The sequence below is a fragment of the Lepisosteus platostomus genome, chromosome 1, assembly GCF_059453375.1.
Source record: "Lepisosteus platostomus isolate fLepPlt1 chromosome 1, fLepPlt1.hap1, whole genome shotgun sequence".
NCBI lineage: Eukaryota > Metazoa > Chordata > Actinopteri > Semionotiformes > Lepisosteidae > Lepisosteus > Lepisosteus platostomus.
In genome coordinates, this window is record NC_142611.1 from 58,010,960 (window position 1) to 58,026,586 (window position 15,627).

The 15,627-nt window shown below is 35.9% G+C and overlaps 2 protein-coding genes across 2 annotated transcripts in view; one reads left to right on the forward strand and one right to left on the reverse strand.

Annotated features, from left to right (window-relative positions):
- Positions 1-15,627, reverse strand: part of lrba (LPS-responsive vesicle trafficking, beach and anchor containing) — a 283,565-nt gene that overhangs the window by 113,064 nt on the left and 154,874 nt on the right. Inside the window, exons 38-39 of the mRNA XM_088633176.1 lie at positions 8,070-8,216; positions 5,308-5,444 (exon numbers count right to left, since the gene is read on the reverse strand). Coding sequence (XP_088489302.1) covers positions 5,308-5,444; positions 8,070-8,216 — 284 coding nt within the window. The remainder of the gene's footprint in view (positions 1-5,307; positions 5,445-8,069; positions 8,217-15,627) is intronic.
- Positions 567-2,514, forward strand: mab21l2 (mab-21-like 2). The gene has a single exon (XM_088633175.1). The coding sequence runs from the start codon at positions 1,123-1,125 to the stop codon at positions 2,200-2,202; it is 1,080 nt and encodes a 359-aa protein (XP_088489301.1). The 5' UTR covers positions 567-1,122; the 3' UTR covers positions 2,203-2,514.

Here is a 15,627-nt window from a genome sequence, read left to right on the forward strand (position 1 = left end):
TAAGCTTATTGTTCAACCTGGTCAGATTTCTACAGAAAAGCACAACACTGCGAATGTTAAGGATAAAAACTGAGTCTTGCATTACAGGAACACCTATATGTTTGAAACGGCCAGTATATTCCAAGAGCTACAACATACTGTAAATTAATAATACTTTCAAATAGAAAAAGAACATATGGCATTAGGTAATAACGAAATAAAGCTACAAAAATACGGGACTATTAGTACTTAAAACAATTTACTAGCAGAATTCAGTTATGTTGGTTGCATTAGTTACTTTGCAGAAAAACAGCAAAAATCAAGTGACTTGCCTAAAATGCAGATTTATACATCTCAGTTCTTTTTTTCTATAATCCCATCGTTTGTTTAAAACTAAATTAGGAAACAGCATGTTAGAACCCACAGATTAAAAAGATAAGCTTGTAATGAAATGAAAAAAATTGCAATTAAAATACATTACTTCTTTTGCAAAATCTAAGTAAAATATGTGAAACCATCTGAGAGAACGAGGTAATACAGCTGTAAATAACGCTCGCCTTTTTCAACCTGGCCGCATAACAGGCGAGTCGTGGCTTTGCACAGGATGTTAAGAGGAAAGTGTTTCTCCAGTTCAATGTGCTGGCAGGGTGCAGCTGTGATTGGCTGCTTACCCTGACAGCTATGTCAGTGATTGCAGGACACGAAGCTCAGCCCCCTTCACTCCAGCTTGGGGACCATTCATAAACTACACAAGTCCAGCATTCCCAACTGAGTCTGGGCAACATAGCAGGCAAGGTATTACAAGGCGCAGTTACACTGGCTAAAGGAATAAAAGAGATGACCGATCACGACCAGCTTTCCGTCCGCTAACAGAGGGTTTAAAAGGAGAACCAGCATCATCTGTTCAAAGATCGTTTACTTTCAGACACCCAAGTCTTCTCTTTAAATGGACTAAGCCGCTTTCTACTTGAAATTTGATGGTGCTCTCGGCTGTTTGCTTCATGCAATTTAAGTCTATTTGCCGCTGACCGCAAACTTTCTTTTTTATTACTCTTAAGTGTTTGCCTCTGGCTTAACCGGTAAGCATTGGATCCGTCAACGTATTGCGAAACTCCGGTGTACAGCCCGGACCTCTGCCCAAACATGATAGCGGCACAAGCAAAGCTTGTTTACCAGCTCAACAAATATTACAACGAGAGATGCCAAACTCGGAAAGCGGCCATAGCTAAGACTATAAGAGAGGTGTGTAAGGTGGTATCGGACGTCCTGAAGGAGGTGGAAGTGCAGGAGCCTCGTTTCATCAGTTCCCTAAGCGAGATTGAAGCGCGCTACGAAGGGATGGAGGTCATTTCGCCAAATGAATTCGAAGTAGTTCTTTACCTGAATCAGATGGGGGTTTTCAACTTTGTGGATGATGGGTCGTTGCCTGGATGCGCTGTGTTAAAGCTGAGCGATGGGCGCAAAAGAAGCATGTCTCTCTGGGTAGAGTTTATCACAGCCTCTGGCTACCTCTCCGCCAGGAAGATAAGATCAAGGTTTCAGACTCTTGTGGCCCAGGCAGTGGACAAATGCAGCTACCGAGATGTCGTTAAGATGGTAGCTGACACCAGTGAAGTAAAACTGAGGATCCGGGAGAGATACGTGGTTCAGATCACGCCAGCGTTCAAATGCACGGGCATTTGGCCTAGAAGCGCAGCCCAGTGGCCCATGCCTCACATTCCCTGGCCGGGTCCTAATCGGGTAGCAGAAGTGAAAGCAGAGGGCTTCAATCTGCTTTCTAAAGAGTGTTATTCGTTAACTGGTAAGCAGAGCTCAGCTGAAAGCGACGCCTGGGTATTGCAGTTCAGTGAAGCCGAAAACCGCCTGCTGATGGCCGGCTGCAGGAAGAAATGTCTCTCCATCCTTAAGACTCTCCGCGATCGTCACCTCGAATTACCGGGACAGCCTCTCAACAACTACCACATGAAAACCTTGCTTCTTTACGAATGCGAGAAACACCCAAGAGAAACCGACTGGGACGAATCCTGTCTGGGGGACCGACTTAACGGAATTCTCCTTCAGCTGATCTCGTGTTTGCAGTGCCGCAGATGCCCCCATTACTTCTTACCGAACTTGGACCTGTTTCAAGGAAAACCTCACTCGGCCCTTGAAGCAGCAGCAAAACAGACTTGGAGACTAGCAAGAGAAATTCTTACGAATGCAAAAAGTTTGGACAAATTATAGAGCAAAAAAACATGTGCGAAAGAACGTTTCGATCACATCACTGCAAGTGAAAAAGTGATCCCTTTTTTCATCCACGTAATGTGAACTTTTTGTTTTTCTAAAGAAACAAGTGGGACTTTGCAAGAATAAAAGTCAAGGTACATTTTCAAGTAAATGTTTTTTTGAATGTTTTCACAAAGTGAAGAAACTTATTTAAATATATGCACAAATCTTTCAAGCAAAAAAAGATCAAATGTAGAGTGCCAAGTTAAAATTTTGATCATGTGCCCTCAAAATTTAAATGTAAAAAAGTAATAAAATAATTTGCCTTCATATTTGGCTTTGTCTTCAATTGAAAGTATTTCTTAACACATTTTAGTGAGCGCTGGTTGGTTGAACGTCATAAATTAAGACGTTAATTGCTGAGAAATGAATGTGCAGTAAATGTCCTTATAAGCGAGAACTGAACTCGTTACATTAGAATGACTTTAGGAATTGAACAATTAAAAAAATCAAATTGGTGCACAATGCTAAAGATAAAAACTTCATTGTATATTTTTTATGTGAAACCTCATTACGATTTACATAGGATTTGTCACGCAGTTTCTACTTTTATTATGTGTTGCTAAATGCGAATTAAGTGTTTTATGGGAAAATACGCCGATAGATGAAAATGGAAACAATAGTTTAACAAAACGTTTCAGAAAAAATATAATTGTGTCAGATTTCATAACTTGCACTTATGTCTGTCACAACTAAGATCATAATGTTAATAAAGTGAAACTAAGCAACCTTCTAGGGTGCTTTATTAACTTATATATAGTATTTCCGTACAGAGAAGGCGTAATAAACAACTTTAATTTTAACATGGTAAGAAAATTACAAATGCAGGGTGTTCGGGTTTTAAAACAAATCTTGGACCATTTTAAAACATTAATAAATTACTGTGTCTTAGGAAACACAAAAAATAAATATTGGTATATTACTTAAGAGTAATAGTCTTTTTGTAGGCCTCATTCATTGGCTACGTTCGGCGAAATAAAAGTATTAATCTCCTATTTCATTTTAATCATATATGCGTATGTACAATTATACTTCAATTATAATCGTTTAATTAGCAACACAAACCATCTTCGATTTTGCACTTATGTAATCAGACATTTTAGTGTACACTAATTTTACATATAAGGCATATCTTCCAGCTCTATGAGCAATGTTTATCTAACATGAAGTTTATTACCGAGATGTCTACTTTAATATTGAATCGATTTTCATTGTGGCTGTTCAGTAAAACAAAAACAACATTGCAAATGTAAACCCAACTTTAGGACTTAAGATCTTTATCTTTACTTTGAGATCAAGCTGAAATGTCTCAAGATGTTTTGATTTCTGAAGTTTAAGAGAAACGTTGATCTAAAGTGAACAAGCAAAGGGGTAATTAAATTAACAAGCGTGTCGCAGGTATGACTGGCGGCTATGCACCTTGCGTAAATTATTTTGCGAATAGGAGAAAGGAAGAAAACAGCACACGTATACTCATTTTCTAAACCACCGCATTAAATTCTATAGATCATATTTAAGGGTTAAAACGTCATCCCTCTAAAACAATATCTAAAATATTTGGCGTGTTTAAATTGCAATACGTTCCAAAATTCAATATTCTACTACTCATTTTGCATTTACAGAAACAAAGTTTTCGTGGTTTCTACGAAATCTGGTAAGATTTCTACGTTTGTAATATGAATACATTTACTATTTAAAAGTATTGATTATGATATTACTACATAGCTCTCTGCCATTATAAAGCACATTTTTAGTTTTCACGTTTTCTGTATTTATTCTTTAGCTGGTTCAAACAATCCTTTAGTGCAATTTGAAAATTAACTGAGGAACCTAAATAACACTAGAAGCCTACTTTGACAGACTAACAATGTGTAAAATGTGTAACAATGAAATACGGCCTTGCATATATTATGTAACATATAGGCCTCCTTTAAGGTAAATCACAGAGAAACTCCAAGCACAAAGATATGGTTTGAAAACTTGACAATGTTGCTAACTTTGTCATGTTTCTAACCAGAGTACTCGTTGAAACACCACAGCTCCCAAACAAATCGTGAATTATATTCAGGTTTGCAGTCTTGGAAAACATACTTCGTCACAAAGTAAAAAAAAAATGTGCATCAACTTTTAATAACAGTTGTTCAATCGGGATTTATATACTTTTAACCTAATAGGCCTAAAATGTATATATGTACGAAAAATGTTATATAAACAACAATTAAGTATCGAGTCCCTTCATATGAGGTTTCTGAGTGGAACTTTGTATATGAGCTTATTACAAAACAATAATTAACACAAGTTGAATATGGCCACTTCATTACCTCAAGGGAAACTATTTTTTATTCCACTCCTAAACAGAATACATTTTATTCTGAAATATTATCGCTAACCTTTTCATGAATTTAATGCAGTATAATTTCCCACGTTCCCTCTTTTTTCTGGACACGGATATTTAAATTCGAAATGTGAGTCTATATTTGATATATCTGCATTGTCACAGATGCATAGATGTATATAGTCTTGTTATAATCGACTTTAATGATTAAAAAAAAGCACAATGGTGTAAAGCAAAAACGTTTAATGAGACAATTCTATAGCGTATTCGTATCTTGCAGTCTAAATATATAGAAGTATTTCAGTTTGCCTTACGGGAAAGAGCCGAGTATGTAAGGTAAGAAAAGGGACAATTATGAGGCCCAAATCATATGATACACTCTGTGCGTATCCACAATGCGCGTCATGGGATTGTTATTCACCAAATAAACACACTTATGCATTTATATTTATATTATATGATTTATCATTTTTCTGAGAATATTTCAGCATTATGTTTCGTTTTAGTTTAAGACTTAACTAATATGGTTAAAGTTATGTATGAAAACTAAGGTAATAAGTCTCACTACAATATCTATTATCAAGTAATTAAGCGCTCTCCGGTTGTTAATTCTGCTAAAAGTGAGGCAGGAACAGCCTTAGCGCGATTCTGAAATGCTTGTTTTACACAGGAGAAATCCGAGTGACATTTGGAGGTTTTAGATCAATGAGTTAAACCCCCTCTCTCACCTTTGAATCGATTTTCTTAAAGCTGGGCTCGTCTTCATCCACCTCGAAGTAAAGTTCAGAGGCCGTGATGGATAAGGTACCTCTAACCACTGCAGCGGGAGCAACAAGCTGGGCCGCGGTGCTGAGGTTTACAGGACCTGAGAATCAACACGAATAACGAGGATTAAAATAAACTCACTTACATGCGTGTGTGTGTGTATAAAAGGTCTAGGAAATGAAACACAACCGGAGGAAAAAGAAGAAACTTCGAACTCTTGTGCGTAAGTACATAAAGGGTACACGCAGCATTCCGGGATTGAAATAACTAGTTTCACAAGACAAAGGGTAAATCATTTTAAAGACAGGGATCTACATTTTAAAATCAACGCTTTTATCTCCACTGATTTTCTCTAGGTTAAGCAAAATAATACATTTTAACTATTAGGTTCTGCTACTCGAAAGTGATCTGATAAGCGTCACGCATGTCCACAGATTTAGTTTTCCCCCCCACATTTTATGTGGCGCTGGGCATAAACAGCTGTAGAGCTCTAGGGTTTTTATCTGATTTTTATTTAATTTACATATCACGTACTCAGGGTTATCTAACCTCTACGATCTGCTCCTTTAATTCCAAAGTTATAAGCAAATGTTCTCAAATTAACCATGCAGTATGAGAACAGGGTAAGCCGGTATAAGTAATATTTACAAATATATATTTTGAAAATCATACCCACATTAACGCTTTGCAATAAAATTCGACCTGAGTACTTGGGTAAATAGAATGAAGTACACGCGTCGCTTAATCAATGAGCAAGTAATGTCTTAAAAAAGAATCGAATGACTTGTCATTTCTATTGATTGCAGAGGGGGGTTTGGTGTTTAATCTCTCATCAATCTTAATGTATGCCAGTATGACAATGAGAGAGCCGCTCTGGGGAGCTCGCGGCAGGCTTTGCCCTCTATCCCCAATGTGCAGAAGCATTGTATTTGCAGATGGGCATCAGATAGCTACAGAACCGGTTTGATTTCCCCAAGCACACTCCCACAAATGGATGAAATAAGCAGCTATATGTTCTTTTGCTGTCTCTCTTTGCCCTCTGTGCATTAGCATGTAATCCAGAAGAGAAATAACATTTTTTCAATCACTTTCAGACATTCAATTACACCCGGAGCAGGCAGCTGCAGGAGTTGGGACGCTGGGGGTCCTGCCACAGACCCCTGACAATTTCCACTTCATTTCTGAATCACAGCACTTTATTAGTGGGGATTACTCTTTAATCCTATTGTCATTGTCAGGATCTTATAATTACACTCCTCGCGCACCTCCTTTACGGTGCAAATGTTATTACGGGGGGCTTGGGCATATGGGGCGAATGTCAAGCAGAATATTGTTATTAAGCTGTTTATAAGGCGGATTCGTAGGGCGCTGTCTGACTATAATGATGAGTTCAGAATTGAAGCAGTGCCATTTATAATAGATACATACATTTCCTCAAACCATTACCGTGGTCGCGTCTTGAAGACCACAGAGAAAATATCGATTTGAACGTACCTCGATGTCGGACGCACACAAACATACTGTATATTATAAAATAAAGGCACAGCCATATTCAGTACACTTGCACGATTAAGGTCATCTCGACGAAATGAGCGCGACTCACAATGCCTACAGAACAGTAAGCGACGTGTATCTGTTTAGTAGGTAAATCTACGGGGTGGTTTACAGTCTATTTTGATAATACTGCGTAAAGTACATTATTGTAAATAAGATTTACTATTTAATAAAATGCTGCATAATTGTGTTCCCCTAACGTTCCTGAAAATTGAGTTAAAGGGAGATTTTTCACAATTTAAGTTTAAACACAGCAAGTTTAATCATTCAGTTGATGGTGCTTCCAGTACATAGCGAGCTCACCTACTGTACGTGCCATCAGTAGTCAGCCCGGTATTCGAGCTCACCGAGGCTGCAACGTTGTGTACAGTACGTGTGAGGAGCCAGGGCTCCTGCCTCAGGTGTTAGAAATTAGTTGATCAATGCGAAAACGTAACCGAAAACGTAGCATACGCGGGAAAAATCTAAAGGCTGCATGTTATTATAGTTACACGGGATACATTCAATTTGACATTGCGGTCTTCGATTTCGTCGGCTTACTAATTATTGTTGTTTTAGGATTCACAGCAGGTGTGCATTTACAATAAGTAATTAAGATAGCCAGTTTAAAAAAACGTTTATGAGTTATACACTGTTAAGTAATACGACAAATATAGCTTGAGCAGCCTATTTCAAGCACTTCTGAAAAGTATTCCATTTATAACTCCTAGATTCCAAGTGCAACCAGATGAGTTTTCCTGTTCAATTTAATCCAAATAAAGAGTATCAGTTGGAAGAATATCGTATAATAAGGGTTTCACTCTTTTCTGACAAAAAGAAATGCTTCCGAGGGAAGCAACCATCAAGTCTTTTGTTACAATGCTATCTGCTCAAAATGGTTTGAAAACTTGGGTTACTCGCTTATTGTAGATATAGAAATAGCGAATTGCATGTATATCCAAGTTTATCTGGGCAAGAAGGAAACCAAAAGAGATCGCACATGTAATGACAGAATGCTGTCAGCGCTAATGGTAGGCGCTTGAGATGGGAAGTGATCCCTTTATTAACAGTTTAAGCTGAATATGATTCTCTGCTGTTTCTCGGAGACGAGGCAAAGCAGAAGCAATAGCAGAGGAAGGGTAAGAACGCTTTTCAGAGGTACCAAGGGACTGAAATACACGAATGCCTTTACCTGTTAGGTTTTCCAACTCCTTTTCCTCTATGGATGAAAGGGTGTCATCATCCCCGTCCAAGAGCGTGTCACTCTCAGAATTCTGATTTCCCAAAGCCTGGCTTCTGATGGACTGTTTGCCTTTCACGAGGACGTCTTCCTCTGGAGCTGTAATATCAAAACATCCACGTTTGAATGACTACTCTATAAATATAACTCTTCTATATTACATGCGAACCTTCATGTTGGTTTCGACCCAAAGCGCAGGTAAGTAACACTAACTATAAAAAGACAATGGCAAGTACGATGGCTGTTTAAAATACATTTTAGAATTTCAGTCAGACTAGCCATCTCAAACTTTATTACAAATTATGTGCACTGTGAAATTTCATTTATATATTTACCCTACTTAAAGTTTTATGAAAATCTAACCAGACTTAACCCTTATGAATCGAAACGTTGAGATTTAGTTTTTGGACAGTTTGACCATTTTTGCCATAACCGGTATAACACAGGTACGATCAAAATAAGTCCTAGGCTTTTCAAATGAGAGCATTAGGACTAATAAGTTAATAGCCTTCAGATTCAATCAATTGCAGTTTTGTGGGGCTTGGACTTGGGGAAAAATATGAACATCGAACAAAATTATTTATTAATAATTTATTACAATTAACTTGTGCTTTTTCCCTTTTCGGTCGCGTTAAATAGTTTTGTGCTAATTACATTGATTTCGTAGTAGTTTCATAACAGGTGGGTTTCCGAAAAAAAAAACACCTTTTTACTTAGGATATTTAATATTTAGCTGTTTTATTAATGGTCAAATAACTATGAAGTTAACCTCCCCGAGTCTTATTAGCAAAACCAATCACTATAGCATTGTTGCAGTGTTAGTTTGCTTAAGCAAAATGCATTTAATGCCGATTTTTATGGAGGGGTACGTTTGAAGAAATCAATGGTCAGACTTCCAAAATAACCTTTAATTTACGTGAACAATATTTTATGATGTCGCTAAAACAAGATAAACAATTTCTGGTCTGTGGAAATGCAAACTATTGAAGTAATCTACTTTCACAAAATGTGCTTTTACCAACACGGTTATTTTTAAATATCAAATCAAAACGACGGAGACGATACATAAATTAAACATAGAAACACATTGCTGTATTCAATAGGATACATATCAGGTATAAGTTTAAAATAAACCTTCACCTGCTAAGCTAGAATATCCAATTTAATTAATAAAAAAAGATAATATTGTTTTTTGACGCGTATAAAACCTAATACACGCAACAAATGAAAACAAAAATAATTAATTTTCAACTTCGCGACTCTCTTTCTCAAGTGACTGAGCCGCTTTCCTGCAAAATCTATCACATTACTCTTCTCATGAAAATGCAGTTGAAATTCAATGACCCCTGGGAGCTTTCAGGTTACTCTGAACACAAAAGGTTAAGTTTACAATTGCAATTCACAGCTTATTTGAGGAAAATTTACTTTGTAAGAAACCAAACTAAAAGCCACATGATGCCAACAGATCTGTATCACAGATACAGTAAAAAAAAAACTTTTAAAGAGATTGCTGACATTGCATCTTTTGTACATAACCCCATGTTTTTATCAGGTAGACTGATTTTTCAAGCAATCAGGAATGCATTATAGACTTGCAGATAATTATAAGTATTAAACAATAACTATTAGAAAAACATCAATGTATAAAAAAAGCAGCGAAGTACAAAATGTAATCTCCTGCTTTTGTCTGGTAGTCTCAATTCTAAGACAGCAGAAGCAACACAGTTAAAAATCTCAATTTCCTGTGTCCCTTTAAAACATCAAAAACAAATTTAAAATAAATACAATATTTCTGGCCAAACCGATATCCAGTAACATGTGCCAAACACATCACAACAAAGCTAGGCAAGTTCTCTCCTCATTACGTTTTTTGATTTCTACTGTACATGACTTGAGGTTCCAAATGGATTATTTAAGAAAAATGGTAATCTGCAAACATTTATAGAAGACTGCATTCCCTAGTGGTATAGCAAAATCCACTGAACTGGTCCTTTAAATAAATCTACTGTATGTGCGTAAGGAATTCTTCATTTAAATAAATAGTTTATGGCATAGTATGCTTTTGCTGTTCCTTGATAAGAGCTTACACCAGACTAAGCCTCACAGTTGGACAAGGTGGAAATACATCCAAGCAGACTGAATTCACCTATTCAGCTTGTTTCTTCCCCCTCCACACACAAAAACAGCACTGCTTCTTCACAAAGTTTAGTTCATTTGTATAAGAAAAAGCAAGGCAGTTTATAAATAGACTCTCAAACTGTTAAACCTGAGCTGAAAAATCTCTTGTCATGGAAAATATGCAGCTAGCTGATATTTAGAATGGTCTTCCTGCAATTAACTCCCCCTTGAGGATTTTTAGTTAGCAGCAGTGAAATTACTACCAGCTTCTTAATACACACCACATGCGTTAGTATTCACAACTGCGACAGAGCCTGGGACGTGACAGAAAAATGTACTACATTTTAAAATATTCAATTTTCATGTATTGTAAATGACATTATTAATATCTTCACATTTGGACTACAAGATTAAAAAAATATATTTATAAAGACACTGTCAGTTTAAGGCAAGGATTAGCCATACCAGAAAATTCAACAGCTAGAACCTTTGCAGACTATTATTTATTGTGACCTACAGCAAAAGTTTTAGAAAAAAATATCAACCAAAATATTTCATAAATTTTTTACATTGACTGCTTATTTTTTTATTTAATAGTTATAGCTTAACAGTGTAGGGTAAGCTGTTTTCATTACATTTACCCATCGTCCTATACATGAAAAACTGTGAAAAAAAAAACATGGTGAATATGCTCTATTTAAAAGATTTAACGTATGAATATATCCAGATAACATGGATAGTGCACTAAGTTAAAAGGTGTGTCCATGTACCACGTATCATTAGTAACTGTGTTTGAAATGTTTGTTGTAACAATTGTGGCTGCATAAAAGGGTATAAAATGTTTGGTCTGTAGAACTCTGCTTTGCATCACTATTTTCTTTTCCAATACAGTGACTGACCAGCTTAACTTCAGCAAAACTCGAACTAGAAATTAGAAACGATTTTGTCCGAAGAACAGTTTTTCTTGAATGATAATAAATACAATGCTCATAAGTAATAAAAAGAAGAATGTGAAAAAACTGCTTTTTTTTTATTAGTCACAACAAAAAACCAACAAAAGAAAAAACTGCTTTTGTATTACCTTAAAAATGTCCTCATGACCTTTCACCTGCACTAATGACAAAATCATCATCTGGTAAACATTCGTACAAGTGTTCAGCTTTGTGTTTTTTGACTTGGGTGTTCTGCATATATTTACACTGACATGAGTTACAAAAAAATGATATGCTTCCCATGTCAGTATTAGACGTACTCATATACAGTATAAGTGTGTAAACAAATTTTCAATGGTAGAACGTCACTGTACTGTAGGTCTTTGAAGTACAGTAAAACTACACCACTCCCAGTCACATTTAACATGTTCTCATACATATCACTGATTGCCACAAGATTCAGGGTATTACCTTTAGCTACTGGCATTTCTTTTTGGTAGCAAAAGATGTATCATATATGGAATTTACAATGATCAAAAATTGAATGCAAACACTAACTTTTAAAGGAAAGACCTAAGGGTAAACCATTATAATGTCAGATACCCACAGTGCATTGCCCTTGCTACCCAAAATTGCGAAACAGGGTTAATATGTTCCTTTTAAGAGATTTATCAGGTGAACACATCTCACAACTAAACACAAGAAATCAAAAGGCGTGTTAATTTACTATATGCAGTTGTGTAAAAAAGATAGAACATACATGGCAAAATAAAAACAAGGAGCTAAAAGCCAGCTCTAACACAAAATACATGCTTAACGTACATATACAAATGAGCACTAAATACAGCACAGAAGTAGGTCAAGTCCCACGACTTCAGCATCTCTATACTGTAGGTAGAGTTAAGGGTATACAATTCTAGTTATAATAGCTGTAATACATACAGTAGATATTTTCTTCTTTTTTAAAATGGTACATTATAATATTTCTGGTAGTCTTTGTACTGGAGTGGTACAGTAAATGCCAAAATTGAAAAGCTTTTAAACTACTAAGAATGAAATATTTAAAAAATGGACGTATAAAAGCACACTAACCTTTTCTGTGGATAGAAAACACAAAAGACACCTAGTCTTTGCCACATATTTTATAAGTAATTTTATGTGTTGTTTTGCACTTGCATTTCTTTTGAAGTCTTTTTTACGACATAGATCATTAACAATTCAAACACAGAAAAGAAACAAATTGTCTTTCATTTTTGAATTTTGCAACCTTTTCCAAATAAAGACTGCAGTTATAAAACCAGAACAGCCTCTTTACTGCATAAATCTGAAGATGTGTGATGTCCCTCCAAAGCTCTGGATTGTTCAATAAGTGACACTGTGCAGTGACTGGAACAAAAAAAAAGTCACACATTTCACATATTACAATATTCACTCTAAGCTGTTAAAAAAAAATCTCCAAAGGTTATTGATGTGTACTACAGTGTGATGTGTTTATGTGCAAAACTAATAATAAACTGCACTTAAAAATCTTTTAAACAACCTTTTTTTCTGGAATTGCTGTCCAATTGAAAGAAATATGCATATCAAACCCAGTTAAAGAAATCATTCTTCTTAGGGCCAAGCACAAATGTAAATAATACCTGTTACATGACACTATTTAAAGTCATGTTTCTTACTGAGTGGCTCAAATACTCATTTATATGCTACTAAGGGCAGACTTAGGCAGGGCAATTAAATTGTCAGAATTAACAAATTTGTTTTTAACAAGAGTGTAGCCAGGAGTGTAGTCATGAGGCTGGTATTGATCGTCAGAACAGAGACATTAGTCTTCAGGTATTTACTCTGCCACCTCTGCACCACAGGCCCTCATCCAGACCGAATCAATCCCCAGAAAAGATGGCTCTTTCCAGCCATAAATATATAACTAGCCTCCACTGAACGGCCTCGCTCTGAGGTTTTTAGTGTGAATTGTTCTGAAGTTCTTGGCCAGCTATGAATGATCACAATTGTGCTGGGGTGCATGTCCTAAAACAGGAGCATTTTGCACGTTTTTAAAAATCTCTTAGCAATAACTGGCCTTGAACTTTATTACAAATGGATCCTGGAAAGCACCAAAAGGGGAAAAAAAGGAAATATATCAGTGTATTAAAGGGCATTTGTGATGTGTATTAATCTAGTAGCTGTTTTTTTTAGTTGTAACGTAAAGGCACTATAAACTACTTCTTTAGAGCCCTAACTTTCGCCAGTAGCTTGAAATAATGTTAAATGTTGACTCCATCATGCACTTAATCGGTTTATTTTTTTGAAAAGGAGTCAAAGTTTCCACTTCCCATGTTCGTGTGATGAAAATAATTACAGCCAGATATGACCTTTCTGCTCCAATTCAAAATTTTAAACTCCATCCTCGTCAACCGCTCAGCAAGCTTGCCCTGAATGTGGACAGAAGTAAAAAACAAGGACTCGAGAGCTGAGAGACATAAGATTTTAATTATGGAAACCTCGACGTTCACGTATTGTTGGGGAAAAAGAGGAACAGAGTAATATTATTCCTTTTTACTCCAGAGGTCAAGCCATTCCTTCCTTGATTTGACCACAGCACTGGCTGCTTTTGATGCGGAGTGTGTGAAGCAAAACAGTTACTTAAAGGAACTAGTGGTTACAAGGGGGGGGTTTGAGAGAGGGAGAGGGGCGACCTGTCATTCACATTTGGTAAAAATGATCCTTTCCTGATTTCTGCTAAAAGAAAAAGGCAAAATCTAAAAAAATGTCACATTTGATAGTTCTTTATAAATTGACTACGAATTATACCAAGAAAACTGGTCATGGGGGACGTCTTTAAAAAAAACCTCTAATATCGTCTGCTTTGTAGCAGGGGGATTACAGTACAGGAGACTGATTTGTGGTTAAGTCACTAAATTACAAGGCTCAAGAAACACAGTATTTTTTCAGAACATTAAATGCAGATACATATTACAAGTTTCTAGAAAGAACCAAAACACCACTGGAAGGTTACTGTATGAAACAAAGGCAGTATGCTACCCCTCAGGATCATCCTCCAGCTGCACATTACAACCATTAGGTCTGCTGCTGGTCTCTAAGGATTCTGGGATTTGGAACAGTTATTGCTTTTAGATCACATTCTTATTGACTTCTGTCATGCTGGTCATTTATCTTGAGGACTGATGTCACATTTGGTGTGCTATCTTGTGACATATTGTAGACATTTTCTCCCAGAAATGGCCCTTTAAGGAAGAGTGCAATAGGTTAAGCTGGTAAACTGAAGCCAAAATGTTGCTGATTGGATAGACTGGTCTGGCCAGGAGAGACAAAATATGATTTTAGAAACGACAGTTTCCTGCACACTGGATGAGCAGTCAGAATGAAACCTTACACAGAACCTTGCTTGCAATTATTCATGATTAGTCAGTACTGTATTCTGCATTGCTATTCTGAATCACATTGAATAAGCAAATAAACATAATTAAAAATATTTTTTTTCCAAAAACCTGTTTTAAAGTTGCTCATGTCTGCTTACATATAGTTTTATCAAAATCTAAAGGTCACTTTAGCATTAAGTATAAATCATGACATCTTACTTAGTTCTTGAGCACAGGAAAATAATCAATTAAATAATATCAAATTAAATAAATCGTTTTCCAGCAATAGTACAGTTAATGCTGTTAATAATTTCACTGAAACTCTAATTTAACAGGTATTACTAGGGGACAAATATTTTGTTTTTCTTTGGGATATAAAAACGAAAAGGTATATAAATAATATAAATGATTTCCACAACTGTCCATTATTGTTTTTTGTACATTTGTATATCTGTAAACACACAGTCCCCCAAATGAAAAGAACCATTTACTATTATATATGTTTTCTTTTTCACAAATTGGAGCCCCTGACTGCCTAGCACCTGCTCAATCACTAACAATTTTTTCCTAGATTTTTCATGCAAAGTAAAATATGAATACTAATAAAATGTATAAAAATACATTTAGATTTGTAAATTGCAAAGAACAGAAATATTTTTACTTAAAAAGAAGAGTCCCAAATCTGCACATTATTTTTGTTTTTTACTTAAATTATCAATGGAAAATATGAATATAAAAGTTGTTTTTCAACAGTCTGAAAAAGCCTTCTCAATTTACAATACAAAAAACCTGCTTTGGAAAAACCGAGAAAATCAATATCAAAATTTAGTTTTTTTAATTCTAATAACTGAAGGTTTAACTGAAGGTAGAATATTGGTCTTCTTATAAGAAATTATGCCAGAAACTACATATGACTACAGTACGTCATTGCAGAAGCATAGTTAGTCTAATCCTGGTATACAGGAGGCTGAAAAGAAACCTCAAAAGGTAGCTCAGAAAATCACAATCTTAAACACAGCTGTGTTACAGATTAAGAGTGCTAATTTACAAACCCATTAATGCAGTAATCAAAAAGAAAATTGA

What these genes read in the sequence shown, in the direction of transcription:
- mab21l2 (XM_088633175.1), top strand. Translation starts at nt 1,123, where the DNA reads ATGATAGCGGCACAAGCAAAGCTTGTTTACCAGCTCAACAAATATTAC.